This window comes from Podarcis liolepis, assembly GCF_965112155.1.
Source record: "Podarcis liolepis genome assembly, chromosome: 6".
Taxonomy (NCBI): domain Eukaryota; kingdom Metazoa; phylum Chordata; class Lepidosauria; order Squamata; family Lacertidae; genus Podarcis; species Podarcis liolepis.
The window spans coordinates 31761990-31789211 of NC_139559.1; the positions used below are offsets into that span (position 1 = coordinate 31761990).

The 27222-nt window shown below is 41.2% G+C and overlaps 2 protein-coding genes across 5 annotated transcripts in view; one reads left to right on the forward strand and one right to left on the reverse strand.

Moving 5' to 3' along the window:
* Positions 1-21000, forward strand: part of UQCC1 (ubiquinol-cytochrome c reductase complex assembly factor 1) — a 41767-nt gene extending 20767 nt beyond the window's left edge. For all 3 annotated transcript variants that reach the window (XM_083508489.1, XM_083508490.1, XM_083508491.1), the window contains 4 exons: positions 870-978; positions 15630-15707; positions 16527-16640; positions 19553-21000. In XM_083508489.1, the coding sequence (XP_083364615.1) occupies positions 870-978; positions 15630-15707; positions 16527-16640; positions 19553-19687 (436 nt within the window). In that variant the 3' untranslated portion in view covers positions 19688-21000. The remainder of the gene's footprint in view (positions 1-869; positions 979-15629; positions 15708-16526; positions 16641-19552) is intronic.
* Positions 1-27222, reverse strand: part of CEP250 (centrosomal protein 250) — a 136488-nt gene that overhangs the window by 88917 nt on the left and 20349 nt on the right. The gene's annotated exons all lie outside the window — the stretch shown is intronic.

Consider the following 27222-nt stretch of genomic DNA (forward strand, 5'->3'; position numbering starts at 1 on the left):
AACCACCCTGAGACCTCCGGGTATAGGGGGTATACAAGTTCAATCAATCAATCAATCAATCAATCAATATCCTCTCTTGTGGCCCTGTTATATGTTCCCCAGATATATGCCCATAGCATAGAATAAACTTGCCCTGTTCATATTTCTAAGGTAATTATCTTTTTAAAATAACATGGATAGTCTTTTAAAAATCCCAGATACTGTATTAATACATCTCTAAAGCAAAACTTCCCTATACTCAAAATATGGTTTGGTTGTTGAATAATTGAATATATTACAAAACATGACCTTATGGTAAAACAATAAAAAGTTTTGCAGCTGTGTTGATGTAGTTAGAAAATCTAAGAACGTGTGTCATTTAACCTCAAGTGGCAGTTGTTGTAAACGAGGTACTGTTTTTTAAAAAATAAACTCTCCAGATTCCATGACCTCATTCAGGGTGCTGCAACACTGCTCTGTGACAGCACTAAACATCCAAATATACAGCATCTTTTAAAGCGTTGGGCTAAGTGTTACTTGAAAAAAACATTTGGTTCTTGTTCCATCAGTGAGAGCTTACCGTGCTTGGTCTCTGCCACTTTTGGATCCTCTTTTTGTTGTTGTTGTTGTTGTTGTTGTTGTTGTTGTTGTTGTTGTTGTTGTTATTAATAATACAGGGAACATTTGACAAAAGTTTTATAGTAAAAACGGGCATGTCCATGGTCCCACGGAGCTTATAGTGGTGCTTATGTTGTTATCAGACACACTGCTGCTCTATATTCCTGGATCATGCACCAGTTGCATCTCCTCCTTTGTCTCCCCTTTGTACTTCTCATACTCTTAAAGTCAAGATTTCCAGAATCTAATGTATTTCCTTTGCTATCCTCTAGGATGTGTTTAGTACGAATGAAGCAGGAAGGACGAACAGGAAAATACATGTGTCGCTATATAGTTCATTCTATGTGGGAAGATGTTGAGCAACGTGGGAAGGTCATGGGAGTAAGTAGTCTTTGGCACAGATTCCTTTATCACATGACTGTCATGTTGTGTCGGTGTCAGGAAGCCAGTGCTTCAGAATTCAGATTGCCTTAGCCATGTGGTCCATCTAACATTTTACTATTTAATATATTTGGAAGAATGACTGAGCAGAACAATGAACAGATGATGTTTCCAACGATCTTTTCTCACGTGCAAGTACAGCTAGCCATAAACTTCATCTTAAGCTAAATTTAAATATCTCGCACTGAGGTAACTGCAACAGCTAATATGTATTCATTCATCTGTTTTTGTTTATTGCATTTATATCCCACCTGCCTTGCCTTCAAGGAGCTCAAGGTGGCATCCCCTCTCCATTTTATTTTCACCACAGTCCTGTAGGTTGTTAGGTTCGGCTGAAATCCTTAGCATAGCTGTGTGAGATTAGCAGGCAACTCCTTAACCATTGGAGAGTAGGTAGGCAGACCTTGGCAAAATGAGGTATAAATGCTAGGTTTGACCAACTGGCCAGTGATTTCTTGTTGCCAGCAATAATCTAATGATGGTGTCCAGTTATTGCACTGTGGATGGATTCTTTGCAAGTGTTCATCCTTGATGGAAAAAAATTGCATTCTGACTACTTATACAGAATGGACAGCAGTTGCTATGACTTCATGGGTTGCTGTAGAGAGGTGTTAGCCACTCTCTTAGACACTCCCATCATTCTGTACCTGAGAAAAAGTCAGCTTGCTGCTCCTATGATGTACTCACAGTGGAGGTTTTCAAATCATCCTTCCAGTCTATAAAAAAGTGTGCCGCCTAATGCTGAGAACTAATTATAGTAAGCAGCAGTCAGAGCATTGGAAGGTCAAGGATATACCATCAGCTGCCCAGAGCAACAAGCTAACAATTAGCTAATCAAGCAGTATTTATTTCAGAAAGTCAAATCCAATCAAATTATGCTTTCTGAAAATATGCTTGATTTGGTCAGTTTCACCAATGTGATTTAAAAGGCAAAGCCTGTCATGTAATAAAGGAGAAGGCAAAAAGAAGAAAAAGAAAAAACCCTCCTGGCATTGCCATGGGATATTTATTATAAGGTATTCAGTTTTACTTTCTCCGTAGTAATTCTACCAACTTATACTTAATGATGTGAAGGCCTAGGGGAAAACACGGAAATGTTTTTTCAAGAACTCTAAAATAACTTTCCAGTGGGAACACTGAAAATTTTGGGGAACACTATAAGGAGAAAATTTCTCATGCAATATTTTTTTCTCTTTGAATGAGTGATATCGTTTTTAAGAAAAGGATGTATAATATTGTTATTTTTATATCAGATAGTCTACAGTAGAGTGCCTTATTCCTGAGTAAACTGTAGGCATATATAGCACACAAATTCCTTATGCATTTCTGAATCTAGAGAGCGCTGCCATCTTGTTGAAAAGACTATACAGGGCCTAGCTTTCTTTGAATTGCTCCTTGCTTCCTTCTGGTGATGTTTGATTTAGTTTTGAGATTCTAGAGCAATTCTCCAGGGCTTAAAAATCTCTGGAAGTGTTGCATCTCTAAATGTAGCCAAGGTTAAAGGTCAAAACATTGCTATTTCCTACCTGAGAAATAAAAATACTTGTACAAGAAAAAAATATTGCAAACCTAAGGATCATTGATGAGGAAGCTGAAGTCTTCCAGATGTTGTGGGATTCCAGCTTCCTTCCTTCCTGCTCATTGACCATTCTGGCTGGAGCTGAGGGGAGTTGGACTCCCAACAGCATTTGAAGACTCTCTGGTTCCCCAGCCCTGCTAATGGGGATTTTGCAAACTATTATACTTGCTTTATTAATTTAGAGGATCATTTAACTATAATGAGACTTTGTGTGGTTGAAACTACTGCAAGCTTTATTTCAGTTATGGGTTAGTAATAAAGAAGAAAATGGAGTGGTATTGAAAGACAGAGTGTAGATTAAATAACATTTGTAAAGCCCTAAGTCCTCGTCCTTTTTGTAGATAGATATCTGGCACTGGCTTCTTAAGCTGTATATGAAGGCCAGAATAAAACACGTGAAGTCACTGTTTGCTTTATACACATTTTTCCGAATTTTCACATACAGGAAAGTGCAATTATTATTAATTATATTAATTATATTAATATTACCTGAGAATTTTTGTTATCGTTAGCTTGTAAGGAAGTCTGATTCCATAGTTTTCTTGTTCTGCTGACCCAAACAATGATGTTTCTTAAAACAGAAGGACTCACTTTTATGTTAAGAATTAATGGCAGAGAAAGTAAACTAGCTCATAGCAACAAGTGCTCATTCCAAAACGTTGATGATACCTTTCTAGGCCAAAAGAGGGATTTCAACCTATTAAACTTGCTTACTCAAAGTTAGAAGGACTTTCGACTTTCAGAATTTTGATTTGAGATCTATCCGTTTTGAGTTCTATACAAAAGCATAAATCGGTAATTTCATACTAACATAGCATATAGATATAGCAGTGTAAGTAACAGGCACAAGGAAGATCAGCTATACTTTTACAAAGAAACGCCATTTAGGGGAAAGCTTTATGAAGAAATTATAAAAAGGTCTGTAGTTAATTGAAATACTTTTGAAAGATAACTATGCTGAAGAAAATAAAACTTAGATAATATTTTGGCAAGGCAAGTGAAACATTGCTTTCATAGCTGGCAATGCGTAGAGAAAATGGATGTTAAAATTATATATTTCAGATCTGGTGGCTTTGTTTAGTTTTAGAACATGCCATCTGGTATTACAGATGTAAGGATATCATGGTTTGAACCAATGCAATCCATTGCATTTTCACTTCAAATTTATGCTTATCCCTGTTTTAAATGGTGTATTAATTCATAGACTAGTTGTTAAAATTGTTGCAATCTGAATCTCAGCTGCAAAGTTTTGGGACCCTTTAACCTGGGCTCCTTCAGCACTCTTGATTGTTGGCAAGAGTTGAGACCCAAAACTTGACACAGCTGTAAAAACAGAAAGAAAGCCTTTGGCCTCAGCAATTCTACTGGTGCAGGCAGATTTCATATATAAATTTTACTCTCCTGCCCCTAGAACTAATGAAGTCAGTTTCTTTTGGTGGTTATGCAGCCAGGTGTGTCCAGTTTTGTGGCTAACCAGTGTTCTTTACTTAATTTTTCCACTTGTGACTTTTCTACCAAACTTAAAAACAAGCATGAAAATTGGCTTGATGCAGTGATTCAAAGTATTACTAGTAACATTAGGCTCGATAAAAGATTTCCTTTTGATCCTGTTCTGCTCTTGTGTCTGTCTTGCATTTTATAGGCATGAACTGTCTAATCTGTCAGCTGCTCAGTAGTTTTCGTAGGTGAGAGCCAGGGACAGAACCTGAAAACACAAATTAATGTTCTACCTAAACAAATAAATAAATCTGCTGAGATGCTTCTAGAAAAAGAAAAAGCCTGAATCATCTTTTCATTTTCAAAACATCTGAACTGGGGATGGGTAGGATTAAAATAAATGGTAGATGTTTGTATATGTCGCTCAGTGAGTTATAGGCCTGGTTTGGATTGTCACATCTTTGCTTTTTAAGCTGATATGTTCACATTGTAACTGAATAATCCGTCTTGTTCCAAAAGATTGTAAATACAGTTTCCCAGTTCAGACAAAATGGGAAACCATGTTTAATTAGAGTCTTCTTGGTTCAGTCTCTGTTTGCTGTGAAGGAGTTCTTGCATGGGCAAAAGGTTTTGTATATCTCAGCTTAATAAATGGAGAGGTGTTCATTTGAATGCACCTATAGGCTACTCGCTGATGTAAATTTTAAACTAGGATTTTGGAAGTCTGCTATGCAATTGTACATGCTCTGCACCCCCCCTACCCGGCTTGATCCCCCCCCAAATATATCAAGTGAGTCTCTTGAATTCACTGACCCCCATTAAGCTGATCCCCACAATGCTTCTGAACACATACGGAGAATCTTGGTGCATCTGTAGATTGATGGCTATAGCATGCAATACCAAACTAGAGTGAAGGAGGAAGCACAGAATCCCACAACCTGTTCCTGATCCCTAAGCCCTAGTTATTTTTTATTTCTGCCCCAGTCCTTAGAAATGTTATCTTCTGCTTAAAATTTCAAAGCTCTCACTTTCTATACAGAAACTTAAATACTGTGGAAAACATGACTTAAAATCACATCTGAAATAAGCATTCCTAATGGCAAACATATTTCTAACAAAAACCTTGCCTTCAAGTTGGAGTGCTGCTCTTATCCCACAACGTACAAGACTTGTTTGTTCAGTGTAAAATCCTGATTTGTAGCTGAGCCTGTTTTAAAAGCTGTACAAGATGATAGGAGCAGGAAGAGGCCGTCCAGCCCAACATGCCAACCGCATTTTAATTTAACTTAATCCCACCTTCCTGCTTTCCCACCAGACCACTCAGGCCCCTCCTTTTCCAGAAACACATCTAAGTGTCTCTTGAATTCATTTATTGGCCCTGCACTGTGAAGTACAATGAAGTCTTTGTTATGTTTTTAGGTAGAGCTATTTATACACAGTAGCCCCTATTCTATATTCAGTTACTCTGGAGTGGTTCAGATGAAGTTTACTGGGATTACTTCATATTACACGAGAGCGGCTAAAATGAGAGTCTTGCCTGATGTTCTGCAATTAATTGAAATAAAACTCATGCTTCTTTCTTTCTTTCTCCCTCCCTCCCTCCCTTCCTTCCTTCCTTCCTTCCTTCCTTCCTTTCTTCTCCCCCCCCCCACAGTACATTGTGGATTAATTTATAGTAACACTAGACTATAATGGCACTAGAGGTTAGTATACAAATCACAGTCTTAATCTATTTCATAGATGCCACACTTCCAATTCAGAAGGATCTCTCCTGGCTACAAACAGATCCAATGATAGCAAGGAATCAGTAAAATTAGTCTGAATGGATAATTATCACAGGACCAAACAAATTGTTCATGTAACCCTGAACCACTTAATTGATAGTACTGTTGCTTTTCTCTATATAAGCAGGAGAGTAAAAACTGCCTAATTCACATGTCACAGTAAGCCGGTATTGCGGCTTATCAGAAACAGGCAGTGTGCTAGTGCATGCTTTCCAGTTGCTCTCACTTGCTCATGCTAAAGGAGGAGCAAAACACCAGGAAGCCGCAATTAAGCTTGGCTTCCCATTACATCCAACCCAGGATCCTAGTTTGTTGCTCTCTACCATGCCATTTTTTAAAAAAACTTGAAATTGCTGACTTCTTAAAGCGCAACAGACTAGGGTCCAGGGTTTGGACAGCATAGGAAGCCATGTTTAATTGAGGCTTCTAGTTTCTGCTGCTCATGCTGCAGAGGAGTGAAATAGGAACAGTTGGGCAGCACGCAGGAACACACTGGTTGTTTCTGGTAAACTATGATAAGCCAGCAATCTTGACATATGGTGACAGGAAAACATGGTCATTGTGTTCCTTCATGTTCGATCCCAGTGAAAGGCCAGACTAATGCACAGAAACAATGGGATAACAGTGACTTTAAACTCCAGCTAAATTTATGGAAACCCTTCCATGTGGTAAGTTAGCAATACATATCTGGAGAGTTCTCAGCCCCCAAAATAAAAGGAGGGTAAGTTTAACACAGGGACGTGGGTGGCGCTGTGGGTTAAACCTCAGTGCCTAGGACTTGCCGATCAGAAGGTCGGCGGTTCGAATCCTCGCAGCGGGGTGAGCTCCCGTTGCTCGGTCCCTGCTCCTGCCCACCTAGCAGTTCGAAAGCACGTCAAGTGCAAGTAGATAAATAGGTACCACTCCGGCGGGAAGGTAAACGGCGTTTCCATGTGCTGCTCTGGTTCGCCAGAAGCGGCTTAGTTATGCTGGCCACATGACCCGGAAGCTGTACGTCGGCTCCCTCGGCCAATAAAGCGACTTGAGCGCCGCAACCCCAGAGTCGGTCACGACTGGACCTAATGGTCAGGGGTCCCTTTACCTTTTAAGTTTAACAAGAGAAACATTTGGACCCATGCAGTGAATCACTGCATATGAACAATAGAGCGCATAAAAAACTTCTACGTAGTTTCATTTAAAACAGTGGCAGGGTGACTGCTTGTGTGAATTTGGCCATTTGCGGTGCTTGGAATGAACTAGTTCGGTTTAACCAAGTTCACAAAATTCATTTTTAAATCTCAGAACTACATCTGAAAGCAGTTCCCATAATTGCAGGTGAACTGAACACAAATCAAGTCCATTTTGGGGTAGAACTTTGAGGTGTGTCTCTCTCTCTCCATCATTAATTTTTAGAAGGAATTTGAAAACTTTCTTGTTTACCCAGGCATTTGGTGAATACTAAAGAATACTGTTTGCAACAACCCTGAGATCACTGGATGGAATAATATTTTTAACTGTAGCTGTTTTTAGAATACTTTAACTGTTTTAGAATTCTTGTTTGAAATGTGGGTATGTTTGCCACCCTGAGTTTTCAGGAGGAGAGATGAGGTATGAATTCAATAAACAAATCTTCACTGTTGAAGATATAGTATTTGAGTTGTTCTCTCAACTTGACAAAGTATGGAAACTATTTCTCATTTGTTGGTTTTCTTCTTTGAATTAGCCCCAAGATCATACCTTATTCTTCATGCATTTGCTAAAACCCTGGAGGGAAATCAGGATCACCCTAGCTGGCTCTGAGCTCTGCACATTTACTGTTCTTTCCCACAACCTTCATACATTGGGTGAGAGATGAGAACAGGTCCTGCATACACAATTTTACAGATGTAGGGCCTGTATGAGTGATGTGAAACCATGTTCACACATACCTGTTCTCACATTGTACCCAATACGTGGAGGTTGTGGGACAAACAGCCACAGTGCCACTTCTCTCAACATACAGCTTGAGGAGAGCTCATGTCTATTATTCTTAGTCCCTCCTGGTCTGCATCCCAATGAAGGTGCATGTCTGGCACAGAAAACTAACCCAGTGTTAGATTTTGCATGTAAAAGGTAAAGGTCCCCTGGATGCAAAATGCTTCCATCAGTCTCTTCTATTCAGCCCGAACAGCCTTGGTTTTTTATTTTTTATACCAAAAATGCCAGTCAAAGCCCACAGATCTGCCCTCACTTCACTGCAGATTTCTATTGGGTATATTTACTATGAGAATGGCAATTCCAACTCCAAAATTGCAGCTAATGAGCACATACAGGAGATAGTAGACCAAGCAAAGGGGGAGGGGGACTGTGAGAGTTGTAGGCTCATAGACTGTATTCCAAACATCCACTTCTTACAGTTCTGTCTTTTGTGCTACTCTTCTCTTACTTGTGGTCAGAGGCTATAATGCTCATTAGGAGTGCCAATACATCTCAGTCAGTAAGTCAGTATAGCGAGGGTGGCTTATATAGATTTCTTGGAATTACCTCCACCCAAAGCCACATATTTGTATGAAACAGATTCCATGCTTCAAAAGGTCAGTTCCTAGTGGTGGGAAGATGGGCTGGTATAAACAGTAGTGGGTAGCTCATTGGTTACTGTGAAAGGGCTTTTCATTGGTAATTTGTCTATGAAAGGTCAAATAGAATTTACATCATTGAAAATTATGGGAAACTATGACAGAGGTATAGCCACATGAGAAGGTGCTATGAGGTGATGTTCCACATACTGCTTCTGATCATCCTGGGTTCTCCTGATTTAGCATCAGGGTATAATGATTGAGCCCTCAGATTCTTTTTTTTTAAAGTGCCATGACCCTCCCTCTTGTGAACTGTTGTAGAATCATAGAATTTAAGAGTTGGAAGGGGCCAGTCCCCTGCAATGCAGGAATCTTCTTGCCCAACGCAGGGCTTGAACCCTCAACTCATGAGATTAAGAGTCTCATACTGTATTGACTGAGCTATCCCAAAGAAGATCTTGCTCCTAGAGCTCAACCATACTGTCATTCAATGTTGATAGTACTCTTCTTGTGCCTCCATCAATCTGCTGTCCATATGATGCTCTTCATATCTCTGCCTTTCCACATCCTCCCTTGTTCCTACTTCTTTTTCCTTTCTAAAGTTTCTAAACCCATTCTTTCTTAAGTCTCATATTTCTCCAGTAATTCTCCAGTTGTGCTCTCAACTTCTTTTGACATTCAAATGTATTGTTTCTCGTGTGTGTGTGTGTGTGTGTGTGTGTGTCTGCATGCCTTTAATCCTCCCTTTCCTGACTGCACTGTTTCCCACTTTCTGTTACATATCATTAAATTACCTCCCAGCACCATCCCACTACTTCTGTTGGTACATTTAAATTCCTAACATAGCTGACTCTTCATTTGTATAGCTAACCAAACTCCAAGATCTCACCACTCTTTTTCTGCAGGATGTGTTCTAGATAATAGATTTTCAGCTGATGGGTTGGGACCTGTTGCAATGTTATAACCCTGTAGAGACCTAGAACAAGTACCGTATTTTTCGCACCATAGGACGCACTTTTTCCCTCCTAAAAAGCAAGGGAAAATGTGTGTGCGTCCTATGGAGCGAATGCAGGGGGGAGGCAGGCGGGAAAAGCCCTCAAGAGCCGCACACAAGCTTCGTGCGCTCTTGCAGGCTTTTCTCCAGGAGGGAGAAGGGACTGACTGGCCGCATCAGTCCCTTCTCCCTCCTGGGGGAAAAGCCCCCAAGAGCGGCGCCCTCTTTAAAGGCTGTGCGGCTCCTGCAGGCTTTTCTACGAGGTGTGGGAATCCCCCCACCTCCCAGAAAAGCCAGGAGAAGCCGCGCAGCCCCTTTAAAGAGCGTGCGGCTTCTGCGGGAGGTGGGGGAAGCTGCAGCGGATTCCCTCCTCCCGGGCTCCCTTTGAAGCGGCAATGTGGGAGGGGAGCAGCTTACACTCGTATAAGCAGCTCCTCTCCCACTTTCCTGCTTCAAAGCAACTACGGAGGAGAGAAGGAAGGGGACCATGGATCCTCCGCTGCCTCCTCCATGATTGCTTTGAAGCGGCAATGTGGGAGGGGAGCATCTTACACTCGTGTAAGCAGCTCCTCTCCCACTTTCCTGCTTCAAAGTGGAGGGAATCCACTGCAGTTGCGAGCAGAGGATCCATGGCTCCGCTTCCTTCCCTCGAAGCAGGGTGCGGGGGTGCAGGAGGGAAAGAGGGCAGGAAATAGATGCCGGGCAGGAAGACACAACCATACTTTGACCACTGAAAGTCCACCCCAGCCTCCCCAGATTTCCACTGAGACGGCCAGGCTAATCTCGATGGCCATAAGTCAGGCTCAGCATTATTAACTGGACTTAGATAAGCCATGGTTCCCCTTCCTACCCTCCTCTGAGGCTCAGTTTAAAGCAGCAAAGCGGACAGGAGCCGCCCGCTTTGCTCCTTTAAATAGTTTAGTGCAACATTTGATTCAGAATATTTTTTTCCGTATTTTCCTCCTCTAAAAACTAGGTGCGCCCTATGGTCAGGTGCGCCCTATGGAGCGAAAAATACGGTATTACAAATATACAGCATTTGCCAAAATCTCTAATTCTGCTCTTCAGATTTTGAAAATGGTTTTTGAATTTTAGGTTGAGATCTGATGCTTTTCATTAGTTAGCTTCTGGATTTCATTTTTGAAATGGACAGGCCAGCTTTACACGGGAACAGGAAGGAGGCTGCTGTCCTCCCTTGTCCACTGAAAGCGGCCCAGGAATGAGCCAGTAGGAGGAGCTGAGTGATTCTCAAGCTGCTGCAGGCCAGATGTTACCTGCAAGCCACTATTTGCCCACCTCTTGCTTATATGTATTTCATCCACACCATTAAATACCAGCAAATACAACATGACATAGAAATCTCAACTGTTAAATAAAACATTTGTCAGCAAATACCATGATGTACAGATAACGTATGGTAAATTATACAGCAGAGTATTTTAAGAGAGGGAGAGAGAGAACAAACTTACAAATTGCAGCTGTATTCTGAACCACTTGAGCTCAATTATGTTATTGCTTAAGAAAACTAGCTGGGGAAGATGATCCTTCTCTCTGGGATTGTGGTGGTGATATCAAACAGCTGCCTAAAAGTATATCATATCATTAAATGAGATCCAGTTAACATGCAAAAGACTACATGTCAGTGTTATGTGCTAATCACTTATACCCCCCATCTATAAACTGAGGACATAAAGTAATTTAGCTATAACATCTTAAAGCAAAGCTTTAAGTAAGCAGTTAGTTCTGCAAGTGAATCAATGAATGACGACCAATTTATCATAAATGTTATCTCATTTGTTTTCCCCGATAATGATATACTTTCCTAGCTTAGCCATGTGTACTCTTATCTTACCTTTCCCTCAAAGATGTTATGAATTGTCACACTGTGCCAGTCCCATTCATTTAAATGGGAAAGTTAAGCATGTGCTTAACTCTGTCACCAAACTCTGCAGTGCTTTAAGGTGCTTAAACTTGGCTAGATTGAACCACAAATGTGCAAGTTTGAGGCCTGTTAAGAAAGCCTAGCAAATAAAATGCACTTGGTATTTTGGCACTGGCAATCTTTATTTTGTTGTGGCAATTTTTGCTACAAATTAAGAATCACATACCGCCAAAAGATGAACACAGCTAAAGAGCAGATGAACACTTTATCATAAAGGGTCCTTTGCACATAAATTTTTTCAACAAAATTGAACAAACATTTTGCAGATTTGCAGAAACTGTTGCATTGGTGGGACATAAGTTTTGCAACAAGGGTACAATGTGTTTACATAACGTATAAACAAATGTTTAAAATTTAAGAATCCTCCAGGATTCTCGACATCTTACTGTGTAACTTTTTTGTGGTTCACTTTCCTTCTTTTCCTTTTAGTTGAGGGCAGAAGTAGGGCAGAGAAGTAATTTTTATTCACTTCAGAAAGGTTATAGTAATAAAGGAACTCTTGTTAACATCAGAGAGCATGGCAGCCAGGAGTTTTCACAGTCTGGCATTGTTTATTTTACCAGCAATTTGGAACCTTCTGCACTCTTAAAATATTGGCAAGAAAATCTTTAACTGTTAACTGTTTTGTGGCAAGCATGAATATGATGCCTTGGGTAGGAGGAGCGCTTAAGGGGAGCTAAGCTTTATTTGATCTAGAAATCCCTCTACATTTGAGAGAGGAGGGGGAAATCCTGCAGTGTACATGACAATATTTCAAGGCTACATATGAAAGTTTCACTTTTACAAATGCAATGTTCAAATATAACCAACGTTATGGGCAAACATTGTAATGTGACTAGAGATTGAAAATGTTTAAGACAAATGTATGACACTAGAAGACATTAGGTGAAAACTTTGATAAAACTCTGTATTCAGATGTATCAATACACTATTCTTTATTGTTACAGGAACAATCCATAACAGTCCTTGGGCTCCCAGGCTTGCCCCTCCCACCTCTTCTTATGGTACTAAAACCACGAGGAAACTATAGGAAACTTTTGTTTCTATTTTTGATTAACAGCAGTTTAGCATTGCACCAGAACCCTACACTGTGGTTAAACTTCACTATGGTGTATTAAAAGAAACCAGCTTCGTAGCCCAAGGTTTGAAGGTGGCTTGTTTCAATAAACCATAGTTAAAGTTAACTACACTTTGTTCACATTTAGTTGTAAAGGAAAACCACAGTTAATACAGAGTGGAAGAAAAAGCTTCCAGTCTCCTTACAGCCATGCCTGAGGAAGACAGTGGAGGAGGAAGCATGAGACCAACTAAGTTAGTTCTTGGTATGAGCTTTCGTGTGCATGTACACTTCTTCAGATACACTGAAACAGAAGTTGCCAGATCCTTCTATATAGTGAGAAGGTGGGGAGGGGTATTACTCAGAAGGGTGGTGGGAATGGGAGATTGGCAGATAGCTGAGATGAGTGTCCTTCAGCTCTCTATATTGGACAAACAGGCCAAACCTTACGCCAAAGAATAAACGGACATCAAGAATCACAAAACAGAGAAACCAGTAGGAGAACACTTCAATCTCCCACGACATTCTATACAAGATCTCAAAGTAGCTGTTTTACTACAAAGGAATTTCAGAAATAGACTGGAAAGAGAAGCTGCTGAATTGCAACTCATTACCAAACTTAAAACCATGGAGAGACCTGGTCTGAACAGAGACATTGGATTCTTATCTCATTATACATGACTAAGCCATTTTTCACCTTCTCACCCCTTGCCTTTTCCTGTAAGACCTATTACAGTTGTTAAGAGTCGTCAACAGGCTCATCTCAGCTATCTGCCAATCTCCCATTCCCACCACCCTTCTGAGTAATACCCCTCCCCACCTTCTCACTATATAGAAGGATCTGGCAACTTCTGTTTCAGTGTATCTGAAGAAGTGTGCATGCACACGAAAGCTCATAGCAAGAACTAACTTAGTTGGTCTTTAAGGTGCTACCGGAAGGAATTTTTTAATTTAGACATTTACCTAGGAGTCGGTCCAGGTGAATTAGTGGAACTTACTTCTGAGTGACTTGCTTAAGACTGAATGGCTTCTTTCAAAACTAAATAGATCTCAGTGGTCTTATATGCAGGTATACTCCAAAATTGCTATGGAATTCTTGGATATAACTTTTAATATATACCCTTTGGTGAAATTCTGAAGATTCCATCCACCTAGTACAGTGGTACCTCGGGTTAAGTACTTAATTCGTTCCGGAGGTCCGTTCTTAACCTGAAACTGTTCTTAACCTGAAGCACCATTTTAGCTAATGGGGCCTCCTGCTGCCGCCGCGCCGCCGCTGTACGATTTCTGTTCTCATCCTGGAGCAAAGTTCTTAACCCAAGGTAATATTTCTGGGTTAGCGGAGTCTGTAACCTGAAGTGTATGTAACCCGAGGTGCCACTGTATTTGTTGTTCATCGCTTCTAAGAATCCTTGTCTATTTTGAACCAAAGCAGGTACTGGAGTCCAAGGTCTGTTTTTTGACAAAGTGTGAAGGAGCTTAAATTTACAGGAGAAATCCAGTGGCTATTAGCAGCATTAGCATTGAGTAGCAGTTTAAACTTTTCTAGTGCCCTTGACACTTGAGACAAGCTTGTAGTCAGTGAAGTCATTTCTATTGAAAGCCAGGTGTTGAGAATTGCCAGTGCTGGGAAGACGGGATTGAGAAAAGAATGTTTCTAAAGAACCCTTCTTTAAGTTTATTTACTTATTTTAATGAGATGGTGTTTCTCTAGTATTAACCAGTTTCCTCCAAATACTGCGATAGCCCTCTTAAAAAGCGTGATGTTATCCAGGATACTGCCCCCCCTCCAATGTAAGAGTCATATTTTTATTTATTGCCATGTTTATTTAGCTTTGTTATCTCCTTATTAATCTCTTTCTTAAAGCTGCTGCTTTTTGCTTTTATATAGTGAGCTGCTCCCCTAGGGATACAAAGTCCAGGACCTGTCCCTGTAATGGTGCTGTTTATTTTCTTTGCCCCCTTGCAATTGCCTGCTGTAACATTTGTAGTATGTGTTAAGTAATCCTTAAGGTAACATTTTTATTATGTCATAAAAAGTGCATGGCAAATATATTATAACTCATGGAATTTGTTTGTTTTAAAAATGGAAGGATAATTTATTGAGTGTGTTACATGAGAGCTGCTCCCCCTTATTAGAGTATAGAAATGCTGCTTATTTAGGAGTATGTTCTATTGAGAAAAGCCATGGTCTCTGACATGCCTAGAAAGTACAAGCCTGGTTGGCTAAAAGTGACATCATAGTTTATGTACTCAATAAAAATTTAATTAAGTCATTACAGAGGTTGCAGTCATCATTTAACCCTGTGATTTCTTCTATTTAGCGCTTTTTTCATTAAACATTCAGTAATAGCCCAGTGACCAAATCTTGATGGCCTATAAAATATATGCATGAATTTTCATAGTTTATATAAATGGAAAAATATGAGTAACTGACATAAAAGAACTTTTTCCTTGTGGTTCCACTGTATGCGTGTATTATAAAAATAATGTTATGAAGGATAACAGTTTAATGGAGGACTATATATAAGCCATAGGTTTGATAGTATGACATGAACTAATTAGCTGTTGGAGGGGGAAATTATTACAAGGCAGTAACCGCAGGGCTATATGCATATTAATAGGGCTTTGATGACATCATTGATGAAGCAGTACTGGTTTCTTTTATCATAGTGTTGAGATTTGTGTATGGTGTTATTCATAGCTTTCTTTTGTGTGTCAGATTCAGCAACTGATGGTCCAGCATGATCTTTGGGGGCTAGACATTCAAATTCTGCTCAGTCTCCCTTTTTAGTAAAAGGTGGCCCAACCGTAATCTGCTGCCCTTCAAACATTGCTGCGTTCCATCTCTTGTCAGGCCCAGTCACCATGACCAATAGACAGCAATGGTGGGAGTTGTAGCGTAGCAAAATCTGAACTACCACAGGTATCCCACCCTGTCAATGTTGAGTTCTCCGAGTGGCTTCATGTAGTTTACTTGCCATATTAGGAGCCATATTTGGAAGATACTCTTCCTGCCTTAGTTTTGTTTAGTAGTATATTGCCCATGCATTGCAAATACATGCAGAATGTGGTGCTGAACATGCACCTTCCTTATGTATTCCAAGGCTCTTCTGTGAAATTCGTTTATCCAGACATGTTTCCACCAAACCCTCGCCAACAAGAGTGCTTGTTCTGTTCTATCTAGATGTGGGTTGGATAAGCAAGAAACTGCTCACTTCTGATTTCCCCAATACTACTACTGACTGCTGTTTTATTTTTCAGATTGATTCTGTTGCCCTGAAAACGAGTATGAGAAGCATGACAGAAAATTTCTATGCAGCTATTTTTGGATATGATGAGGTAATACTAATGTATGTAGACAAGATAAATGACAGGTGCATATTAAGCACTACAAAAAAGATACATTATTTCTGTGCTGAATATACTGTGTTTTCCAAACCATAGAGATTATTCCAATGGAAGTGTGTTTGTGCATACTTGCTTGTCTTGGCTAATTTGTTCTGCTTCTGCTAATGATGCTCATTGACTAAAGCTAGGGAGTGTGATGTGGTCATAAGGGAGCTGTCTTTTGCCCATATCGTGCTGCATGTTAGTGGGGAATGTGTTGTTCATAGGTAGCATGAATCCGTGTAAAGATTTTATGCCTCATGCAGAGTTTTGTACAACTTGTTTATTTATTTTTTTGAAATATAGAGTATCAGCACCTGATCCCTGAGGCTACTGAATCTGCTTCTCAGAACTGTGCCCAAGTTTTCATCGGTTTCATCACTATATTTGCTGCTTGTTTTCCCTCTGCTAATAAGATCTCTGATGCTTTGTCTTCTCCTACCAATAAAGGAAGGCAATGTACACACCATAAAAAGCAGTAATAGTAGTAGTACTCATATGCCACTTACAAGCCAAAACGGCTTCCGATCTGTTTACAAGTATAAAATCAATTATAAAATATCTACACACAATTAAACTACACAATAAAAAGCTAGTTTAAAAGCATAACATTTAAGCTGTTATTATTGGAAAGTTTGAAGCTGTATTTGTACATTGCTACACTTTAGAGACTAGAGGGAATGTCCAGCTAAATAGCCATTTGTAAGGTCTGAAACGACTTCCTATTTAGTGTTTACATTTTCCTAATTTGCTGTTTTTCTTTCGTTTTAGGGAATTTTATCAGATGATCATGTGCTTGCAGCAGCCATCTGGAGAAATCTGTTCAACAAGCATTGTGAAGACCCAAGGCAGCTGGAAATAATGGTGGAATATATACGCAAGCAGGTGGGCAACTATTTATAATGTGGATGTTCTCACTACATTTCAAACAATATGCATGCTTGGTGTACTTGCAGCTGTGGAATAATAGCCTTTCTTCACACACACACACACACACACACACACACACACAATTCCTTAACCATTGTTAAGCCCTTGAAATCTGCTTCAAACACCAGTTTACAGGAACTTATTTTCAAACATGGTTATGGGCAGCATTGACACAATCCTTAACCAGGGGAAAGCATGTAGAAATACCATATTTTTCAATGTATAACACGACCCCATGTATAAGACGACCCCTACTTAAGGGAGCCCAAAATTTAGAAATCATTATTTTAAAGTTGTTCAGTTTTGGGGAAAATCACCCCAAAAGCTGTTGAGCTTTTTTTGATCCACCGCACCTCGGAACAGCCTTGTTTCTCCAGTCAGCTCACCCAGTACTTATTGTATAAATCTGTGTATAAGATGACCTCCAATTTTTGACTAAAGGGATATTGTCTTGTACACAGAAAAATACGGTACATGGTTCCAATTCCTTAACTGTGGTTAAGGGATCAAGTTTTTGTCAACCTACATAGGCTCATGTAAGAGCAATTATAGAACAAACAAAGATTCAAAGCCATATGGAAATTGTCCAGTCACACCTAGCAATAATTTTACCATCCTACTAACCATATATTTCAGTACCCTAATACCCAGTAGAAATGCTTTTCTAAATGTAAAGTGTTTTTGCAGGGGTGGGGGGTTGCAAACATCATTAAAGCAAAATGAGATATATTCATTTTAATGAGATAGTTAGAGTTTTTGCTTTGTAGAAAGAAAAACCACCCATAGAGGCAAAAAGGAAATGGCATTTGAATGATCCCTACCACTATAAATGAAAACTGATATATAAAGAATAAGATCTGTGGTTTTGGTTACTCTAGATGCCAATCACTTACACACAGGCAATTGGCATAATGGTTAGAGTGTAGGACCTGGACCAGGGAGGCATATTGGAGAAATCATCATCACCATTTTATTTGTATGCCGCCTTTCCATAGTTAAAACAATGCTCAAGGCGGCTTACAACATGACAAGATTTACATAATTACCAACATAACAAAAGTCATAATAAATAGAACACATCAAAAGTACACAGCCAAATGGAAAACAATTTCCACATAAATCATAAAATCTAAAACTAAGAATACAGTATTAATATCAATCACAATTTAAAATGATATAGATAAAAAATAATAGCAATTTAAAAAACACACACAAAAAACAAAACAGAGGCCTTTCTGCCCAGCGGCAGCAGTAGTCCTTTATGGAGCCTGTCAGGCCCTGCCCCAAACCAGGTGGAGAGAAGCAGGTCAGTCCTTAGACTTCTGATCATCAAGCCAGTCATTCTCCACTTAACCTAGTTTGTGAAACACTTAGGCTAAAATATGGTAATTTCATGAGCTTCTTGGAGGTAGAATGTGAGATAAAATGCATTTGTTTATCACATTTATCAGATGGATTACTCTAGCAAGCTGTATGTAGGGGCCATCTGCTCATTGGAAGCCAATATTTTCTATTTGTCTTCAGATTAGAGAACAGCTCAAATCTAAACAGATACATGTTGTACAATTGCCTTTTATATGGCATTATTATATGGCATTATTTATCTTACAAGGGTGGTGCTGTGGTCTAAACCACTGAGCCTCTTGGTCTTGCCAATCGGAAGGTTGGCAGTTTGAATTCTCGCGATGGGGTGAGCTCCCGTTGCTCTGTCCCAACTCCTGTCAACCTAGCAGTTCGAAAGCATGCTAGTGCAAGTACCTAAATAGGTAGCGCTGCAGCGGGAAGGTAAACGACATTTCTGTGTGCTCTGGTTTACATCACAGTGTCCCGTTGCACCAGAAGCAGTTTAGTCATGCTGGTCACATGTCCCAGAAAGCTGTCTGGACAAATGCTGACTCCCTTGGCCTGAAGAGAGAAGAGCGCCGCACCCCATTGTCGCATTTGACTGGACTTAACTGTCCAGGGGTCCTTTACCTATTTATCTTACAAATGTCTGGTTTACTTACTAACACCTGGTGGCACTGTTGTCTAAACCACTGAGCCTAGGGCTTGCCGATCGGAAGGTTGGCGGTTCGAATCCCCGCGACAACGGGGTGAGCTCCCGTTGCTTAGTCCCAGTTCCTGCCAACCTAGCAGTTCAAAAGCTCGTCAAAGTACAAGCAGATAAATACCGTATTTTTTGCCCTATAGGACACACTTTTCCCCCTCCAAAAATGAAGGGGAAATGTGTGTGCGTCCTATGGGGCGAATGCAGGCTTTTGCTGAAGCCTGGAGAGCGAGAGAGGTCAGTGCGCACTGACCCCTCTTGCTCTCCAGGCTTCAGGAAGCTATCCGCAAGCCCAGGCATCGGGCTTCGCGCAGCTCTCCCACGGCTGGCGGAGAGCTGCCTGTTCTGGGGTCGGGGGAAGCTCGGGCTTCCCCCGCCCCAGCCCTGTGCCGGGGGGGGGGGGGGAATATATATTTTTTCTTTATTCCCCCCCCCCCCAAAAAAAACCTAGGTGCGCCCTATGGGCCGCAAAATACGGTAGGTACTGCTCCGGCGGGAAGGTAAACGGCGTTTCCGTGTGCTGCTCTGGTTTCGCCAGAAGCGGCTTAGTCATGCTGGCCACATGACCCAGAAAAACTGCCAGTGGACAAACGTCGGCTCCCTTGGCCTGTAAAGTGAGATCAGCGCTGCAACCCCAGAGTCGTTCACAACTGGACTTAACTTGTCAGGGGTCCTTTACCTTTTTTTAACCTGAAATACCATAAGATCCCAAATTCCCTCTCTTTACTTCCTTAGTGGTTGCACAGGTAGACTTCTGATGAGAGGTATCATATTTAGAATCTCTCTTGGGTGACTTGCATTATTTTGTTGTGATTGTCAGGTGCAGCACCTGGATGCTATTCCTGGAGAAGACCTGCTGCTGTCTGGTGAAGTGACCTGGCGCCCCCTTGTGGAAACAAATGCTCAAAGCATTGTGAAACCTGCTTTACCCACATATAATGATGAAGGACTCTGAAATCTTCATCACCCTGCTTGAAAACGTTTGCTGCTGACTGTGTTTAATTCTATATGTGGAACAATTCCTGGAAGTGAGACTTGATTTATACTGTGGGGATTTCCAGGAAAGAAAGGAATAAATGCTGTATTTGCTGTTTGAAAGAGTGATTAGAACTCCTCTTTTTGTAATTATTTTCACCTTAGAAATATTAACATGCTACTTTTATAGTATTATCTCTGTGGTTAAATGCTGCTAGTTCATTTCAGGAATCCCTCTTAGTTCCATTATCTGGTTGTTCCAACACACAGGTTCTTGAATGGAGCTTCCTTTTCTTGAGAGCAAGATAGTTTACCAAAGTGACAGGCAATATGCTTTTCGTCTAGTAAGAGGGGATCAGCTGTCTAAACATACCATAATTCTGTCTTCCATAAAACTGGTAAGCACAAGCATGGATGTGAAAGACATTCTTCGGTACAAGTATTGTGCGTCTTGGGACAAATGAGAAACTAGAATTCCAAAGCTTGAAAAAACGCATAAGTTTCTGAAAGGATTGCCTGCCCTTTCCCAACTAAGGTTAGTATGAAGCTGAAATAGTGAGGGACAGTTTCCTTCCCTGCCTCTGTAATAGTTTTTATGACCCAATAGATGGAAGAGTTTTTGTTTGTTTTTTAATGACCCCATGGGAGGCAGAGAGCCAAACTAGGCATGATAGTAATGTGCAGGTTTTAAAAAATGCAGAACATCAGCTGGCATTAATTGGGAATTTCTTTCCACTGAATGTTCCATCTGCATTTGAGAAATTTACCTGAGGATTACAGCATGGGAGGAAGGTGTTACATTTCTCCTCCGTGCCTGATGCAATCTTGATTATTGTCAGCCCCACCCTAGCTGATGCTATTTGCATTTTTTAAAGCTGCACATTATGCTTGTCATGTCAGGCTGGTTTGGGCCCAAGACTTGTGACTAAAAACACTTCAGGGCTCCGTGTCTCCAAACTCTGTTCTGAAGGTTTTTGCAGTATGAGCAACATTTCCTATTCTTGGGTTTGTTTTGCTCAGGTCACCTCTTTATAAAATAGTCACGTAGGATCCTGAGCCACTAACAAGAGTTCATTCGCTTCAGAACAGCCCTTGTATGTGCTGCATTAAGGAGGTTAGCGCATTATTCCATTCTAGAGGCACAACCTTCTTTGTTTCTCTTATGGTACAACATGTAACCTGAGAAACAATTCTCATGTTTTTCCTTACCATGTAATGCCTTTGCTGAAAACCTGGAGAATAGTTCTCCACACACATTTTAAAATTTGATCCAAATAAATGTACTGAAAACAATATAGAAATAAGTCTTTCATTTTGTACAGCATGCGCATTCACAGAAGTTGGCTTTTGATGCTTAACCAGGTCTATGCATGTGTCTGTGCCTCATACCTTCCAAAGGGCTGTCAAGTGTTAATCCTCTTGGGGAGACTCAAATATGACCCACAGCACACAAACCTGCTCTTCAGTGGGTGAATCCAGGCAAGCAGTCTTATGTTCTGTATTTGCTACTGGCAGATAATTATGTGATGGGGTGGACTAGAAAATGCATTATTTAGTGCTATTATTCCTGGGGAGATGGTTGCATGAAAGAAGCTTGTACTTCTTTTAAGTAAAGGCAGACGTCTTTCAATGACTGGCTTTCACAGAAGTTTCACCCTAGCTGCCTTCCTGGTAATTGTCCTGCTCCTCTCCTCATTCATTATTGTAGGGATGGGGAACCTTCAACCCTCCCAGCAACCCCAGCCAGCATTGCCCAATATCAGGGATGATGAGAGTCTAACAACATTTGTCACAGGTTACCAACCCAATCCCTGCATTTTTTGGAAAAAGTGTTGAATTAAATCTGTTCCACCTGTGTACCTATTAATGGAAATTAGCTTCTTTTAAAAGCTTGCAACACCACTATCCCTTGCTGAGACACACTGAATCAATTCTGTAGGGGGAGGGGGTGTATGGGTACACTGGTAACTCTACAAATTCAGTGTGTTGGGGGGAAATGAAAACCGAAGCCCCAGCTCCAGGCTCGGGAAGCAGGCATGCATGGGAGATGTGTGCAAATTAGTATGAAGACGAGAAAGAACAAAACTACAATGAAATGAAGTGCAACAAGCTGGCTGCTCTGAATGTAGCCTTAGGCCTCTGCTCCAGCAACAGCTACCAATTTTCTTTGTACCAAAAAAAGTCAATTTGTTATTTTTTCCCCCAAAGCAAACTTCCTCAGTTTAACTTGTTATAAAATGAGTCATATAAAGAAACTTTATATGTGTGAGGTATATTCCACTTCTGTGAAAACATTACAAACCAAACATTTTTTTCTCAGTTTATTTAAGATGCTTTTGTTGCAAACTGAGCTAAGGAGAGAAAACCTCTTATGTGTGAAGTATTATGCAGTGTGTGTGAGAGAGATAATAACACCTTGTAATTCATTACAGCTGTGTTGTATTTACATAAAAGAAGGCTTAGCTGTGTAGGAATTTGCTGATTAATTTATTTTTAATGGGAGTGAAGTATACCTAGGACCAAAATAAACTTTACTGTGTGTATCTTGCTGCTCCTGGAATAGATGGAAAAAGTAATGGTAGATATTTTGGCACAAAGCTACATACATTAATTCATATTCAAAATACTCACTTAAACATTAACCCCCCACTCCTGAACCCAGGACTGTCTTGTCATCCAGCAATGCCTTGGGAGTACAATACTGCCAGCCAACCTTAGTGGAGGCCTGGGATGCACCGGTACAAAGCTGCCATGCATCAGATATGCAGTTTACAGTCTAGAATTGTTGAAATCTCACTTCTAAGCCATGGGACCATGTGGAGCCCAGGGGACCCTGACCTCAGCATGTTTAAATACTATTGGTTTTGTTATTGGCTACTCAAATATTGGCACCTCTCAGTGAATTGAGTGTCAAGTTCTAGATCCATATTAATATCTGTGGCCCCAGAAAATGCCGCATGGCTGTTGAGCTGCAAATGGAGGCAAAAGAGAAATGAACCATGAGAGTGATATCTTGGCTGTCTGTGTACAGTTGCAGTCAACAGAGGAAGGTAAGATACTAGTGACGTGGACTGGTTGTACACAGATGATTGGCAGGAGGAACCAGCTGGGGAAAGACCAAGGGAAGAAGGCTTAGAGCCTAGGGAATGGTGGTGGGACAATGATGAGTGGTCAGAAGGAGACTAATGGGAAGAGGAGGGGTTGGAAGCTGAAGAGGTAAACAGGGCTTAGTGAGCAGGGAGGGTCTGTGGCAGAGAGAAGTCTAGAATCAGAGGCAGAGGCTGAAGCAGGAGGAGGGAGGAGGGAGGCCAAGAGGCAAAGATGAGCCAGGCTGGTGAAGAGTCATGGGTGTCTCCCCCTCCTGCTGCGACAAGCTTCCCCTCTTCTCCCAGAACCAGAAGAGGCATGAAAAGGGCAGAGGAGAGGTTGGCTGCCTGCAGGCGCAATCTCTGATTGCTTGGGGAAATCCCTTGAGAGAAGGAGACTTAAGACGGCTGTGAGGAGGTGGGGACTTTTAGTCTCAGCAACTAATTTTCATTAATTTACTCCATAATTTTCATGGAGCAAGACCACTGGGAATGCCTGCTCTGCTCATTATTCTTGACACTCAACTAAGTCTGTAGAGATCATGTATTTGCTAACAACAACAATTTATATGTCGCCCATCTGACAGTTGCCCCAGCCAAAAGAGAGTTAACTCCAACTTTGAACAGTGTGATTACTGATTGGTAGGCTCTTGTGACAATTTGGTTGCAAGAAGCACTGCACGGATTGTTAAGTTGTCTCACATATTTACAGTGGGCCCAACACAGCACACAGTCCTACAGTGAGCCATCTAATATTTGGAACCCTATAGCTACCAATAATTTTGGGGTTGACAGGGATAGGTCTTTCAGCCATCAAATGCCAGAGTTAACTGAAATGCTTCACAATTCTTCCTAAAGTTAATAATGAGGGAAATTGATAGATCTCACTAGGGAAGACATTCTACAAATGGGGAGCCGCCACCAAAAAGGCCTTCACACAGGTAATCACCAACAGGGTCTCCCCTGCTAAGTATAGGAGCCAAGATGGCTGGTGTTGGGTCCCAAGCCATTTAGAGCTTTATCTGCTCATACTAACACCTTGAATTGGGTACAGTAGCTCATTGGTAGTCAGTGCACTGCTCTAAAGACAACGATCCCATTGGGCTGTCCCAACCTGGCAGCCACATTCTGCAGTAGCTAAAACCTCCATACTGTCTTCAAGGGTAGCACCATGTAGAGCACATTACAGTAGTCCAGGTTGGAGGTCACCAAAGCCTAGACCACTGAAGCCAGGCTAACACAATCCAGGACTGGCCATAGCTGATGAACCAACCTAAGCTGGGCTAGGACTCCTAGCCACAGAAGCCACTTGAGACTCCTGTGACAGGTTGGAATCCAGAAGTAGTCATGGACTACAAACCTGTTCTTTCAGGGGGAGTGCAGTGTCTAAGTCCCAGACCCACAGACCTCCTTGTCAGGATTCAGCCTCAGTTTATTGACCCCCATCCAGCCATCACAGCCTCTCCTGGTTGTGATGGAATGGGAGAGAGGAGAGAGAGAGAACTGCATGTCATCAGAATACTCCAAATCCCTGGGTGACAGTTCTCAACATTTTCATATACATAATGGACATAATGGACCCTTGCAGGACCCCACAGCTCAAAAGCCATGGGGCCAAGCAACAGTAGGCAGCAACTCAGCAGGTAGGAGTAAAACCAATATAATGTAGTGCTTCCAGTTTCCATCTCCCTGAGTCCCTCCAGAAGGTCACCACGGTCAATAATGTCAAAAGGTTCCTGAGTGGTCAAGAAGGGTCACAGTCTCCTTTTCTCCCAAGAAAGGTCATCAGTCAGGGTGACCAAGGCTGCATTGGTGGCAAAATCAGGCCTGAAAGTTGAATATATCTAGATAACCTATTTTTTCCAGGTGTACCTGCTGCTGTCAGCCACCACCCACTGGATCCAGAAGGGAATATTAGAGATAGGCTAGATCCAGGGAGGACCACACTTTTGAGGCAAATGCATGTTATCCTCCCTTGCCAAGAGTGTTTTAGCACAAGGCTCTGATGGCCTGGACAGGGGTTTGGGGTTGAAAAGGCTGGGCCCTTCATAACCAAGTGGGGGATTTGAACTTTAGTCTTTCCAGCTTGAGTGTAACACATTGACCGCAGGTGGTTCTGCAACACCTGGGGGCAAATCCTAGCATAGTCATGAATTTGCTTAGATATCTAGATAAGGCTCTATGATTTAATTGAATTAGAATAGAGGAAGAGGTTCACTGTGAAGGCATGTAAAATGGAGATCATGAAACAGCTGGCACATTAAGAGCGCTATATGCATCATACCTCCTCCTGTGCAAACAATTGCAATTTATAACTGAAAGGTGTCTGTTGCAACATGTCTTTAAAGCAAGCCTGTTCCATTTCCTACAGCAGTCAGTGGACAGTACACTCAACTGTGCTCCCATGTCTGTTCACTTTAGACAAATGTTTCCTTTTAAGTTTAGGGTTCCAATATGTGAATATGTAGTTATGTTTTTCCTCAAACATTTATTGTTATTTAGAAGATTTCTATCCTACTGTTTGGCTACAAAAATGTTTTCTCTTGTGATAAAATAGCCTCAAAGCTTCCTGGAACGGGAATTGGTTGGGGGAAAAGTTGATGTCGCAATTACTACCAAGAAGGTAGTTGAAAAATAAATAGTCACTGCATGCTTGCCAAGATGACAGGCAGATACTAATTTCACACAGCAGCACTTTTCAAAATGAATCAGAGGGTGTGACTGAGTTTTTGTTTAGAAAGTTCCAGTAGAAAGGGCTTTATCATAACCGAAAACCTTATCAATAGATTAATTTCTTGGGGCGTTTTTTGTACTTTTAATTTGATGGTGCTGTACAGTCTTTCTGTGCATGGTTTCAACAACCCTGCAAAGTAGGCTATTGCAGGGATTTGATATAGGTCCAACGTTAGAAAAGACATCCCATGGAGTTAGCCACCATGTACTTCCTCCTAAGTTTTATCACAGAATTTTTATCACATAGAAACATAGGGACCCCAAGGGTCATCTAGTCCAAACCCCTACAATGCAGGAATCATAGCTAAACTTGGTCAAGACCACCCCAAGAGTATCACTGCAGAGCAGTGACTGCAGGGCAGTAGATAATACTGCCTCTTATTTCTAATTACTATTATTATCCTCATTAATACTGTTTTTGAATGTGCCACCAGGGCTGTAACTATACACACCCAGATGTTTGCAAAAATGTCTAACAACAATATGTTGTGAACAGTGCGTGTCTCCTTCATGGCTGGGACTCTCTTCCTTTCATTAGGGATTTTGCAATATTTTAATATTGCAACTCACAACTGCATGCATATCTATTTATCTAGCATCGATTCAATGGGGAAGCTCCAAGCCGCTACATTGGTGTATGCTTGCTTGCTTTCTCTTTCTCTCTGCCTTCATCTCTTCTTATACCTGCTAGACTCACAAGCAAAGCCAAGATCTACTTACTCTCCAAGCCTGCTTCCATCAATTGCTCAATTACCTTCATTAGGGCAGTGTTCTTAAACTTTGGGTCCTTGGCTATTGTTGGACCACAACTCTCATAACCACCATCCAGTTTAGCCAGTAATGGTTGATGGGAGTTGTAGTCCCAATAACATCTGGGGACCTAAGGTTGTTGAACACTGGATACGAAAAAATGGCCCTAGGAAGAAGGCAGAATTATTGCTATGCTGTACCTTTATCCCTGACACTGTTGCTGTGTTGAAGTGAGCAGGGCTGGATCTGACCTCTCCTCTTGCTTGCAGCATGGCAACAAAGCTCTCCACATCACCCTACCCTGCAGCCCTTCCTTCCTACTGCCTCTATCTCCCCTTGGGTGAAGAGCAAGGCTGATTCAGCTCACAAGCTTGGCCTCATGCCAAGAGCAAAATGGAAGAAAGGGTTCTCTGCTCCAGCACCACAGCCCCAACAAGATTGCACCCCCCATTACCACCACACCAGTGTTGCTATCATCATCATCATCATCATCATCATCATAGCAATGGAGGAATCTAATCATAGATCTCCAAATTTCATGTCTTGTTTGACCATAAGCTGGGTGGACTTGGAAGGCTTAGAAATTAAAATGATGGCCTTTACTGCGAATGTAATAAACTCTCTATAAATTATGAGAAGACAAAAATTTTGGTCTTCTCGAATGGTTGGAAATTAGAGAAATGGAAAATAAGAGGGCAAGAAATCTAACAAGTGAAAATCTATAGGTATCTGGGAATCTTATTCCAGAGCAATTTAGGGTGGGCAAATCATCGCACAAATGCCATAAAACAGGCAAAGTGCACCTCATCAGCAGTTGCCCGTTTTTATTATCAGAAAGGTAATCAATTTATTCCTGCGGCCAATCAGATATTTCAAACAAAAGTGCAAGCCCAGATATTCTATGGAATCCCGCTATGGGTCCAAGCATATAACAGTGATTTAAAAA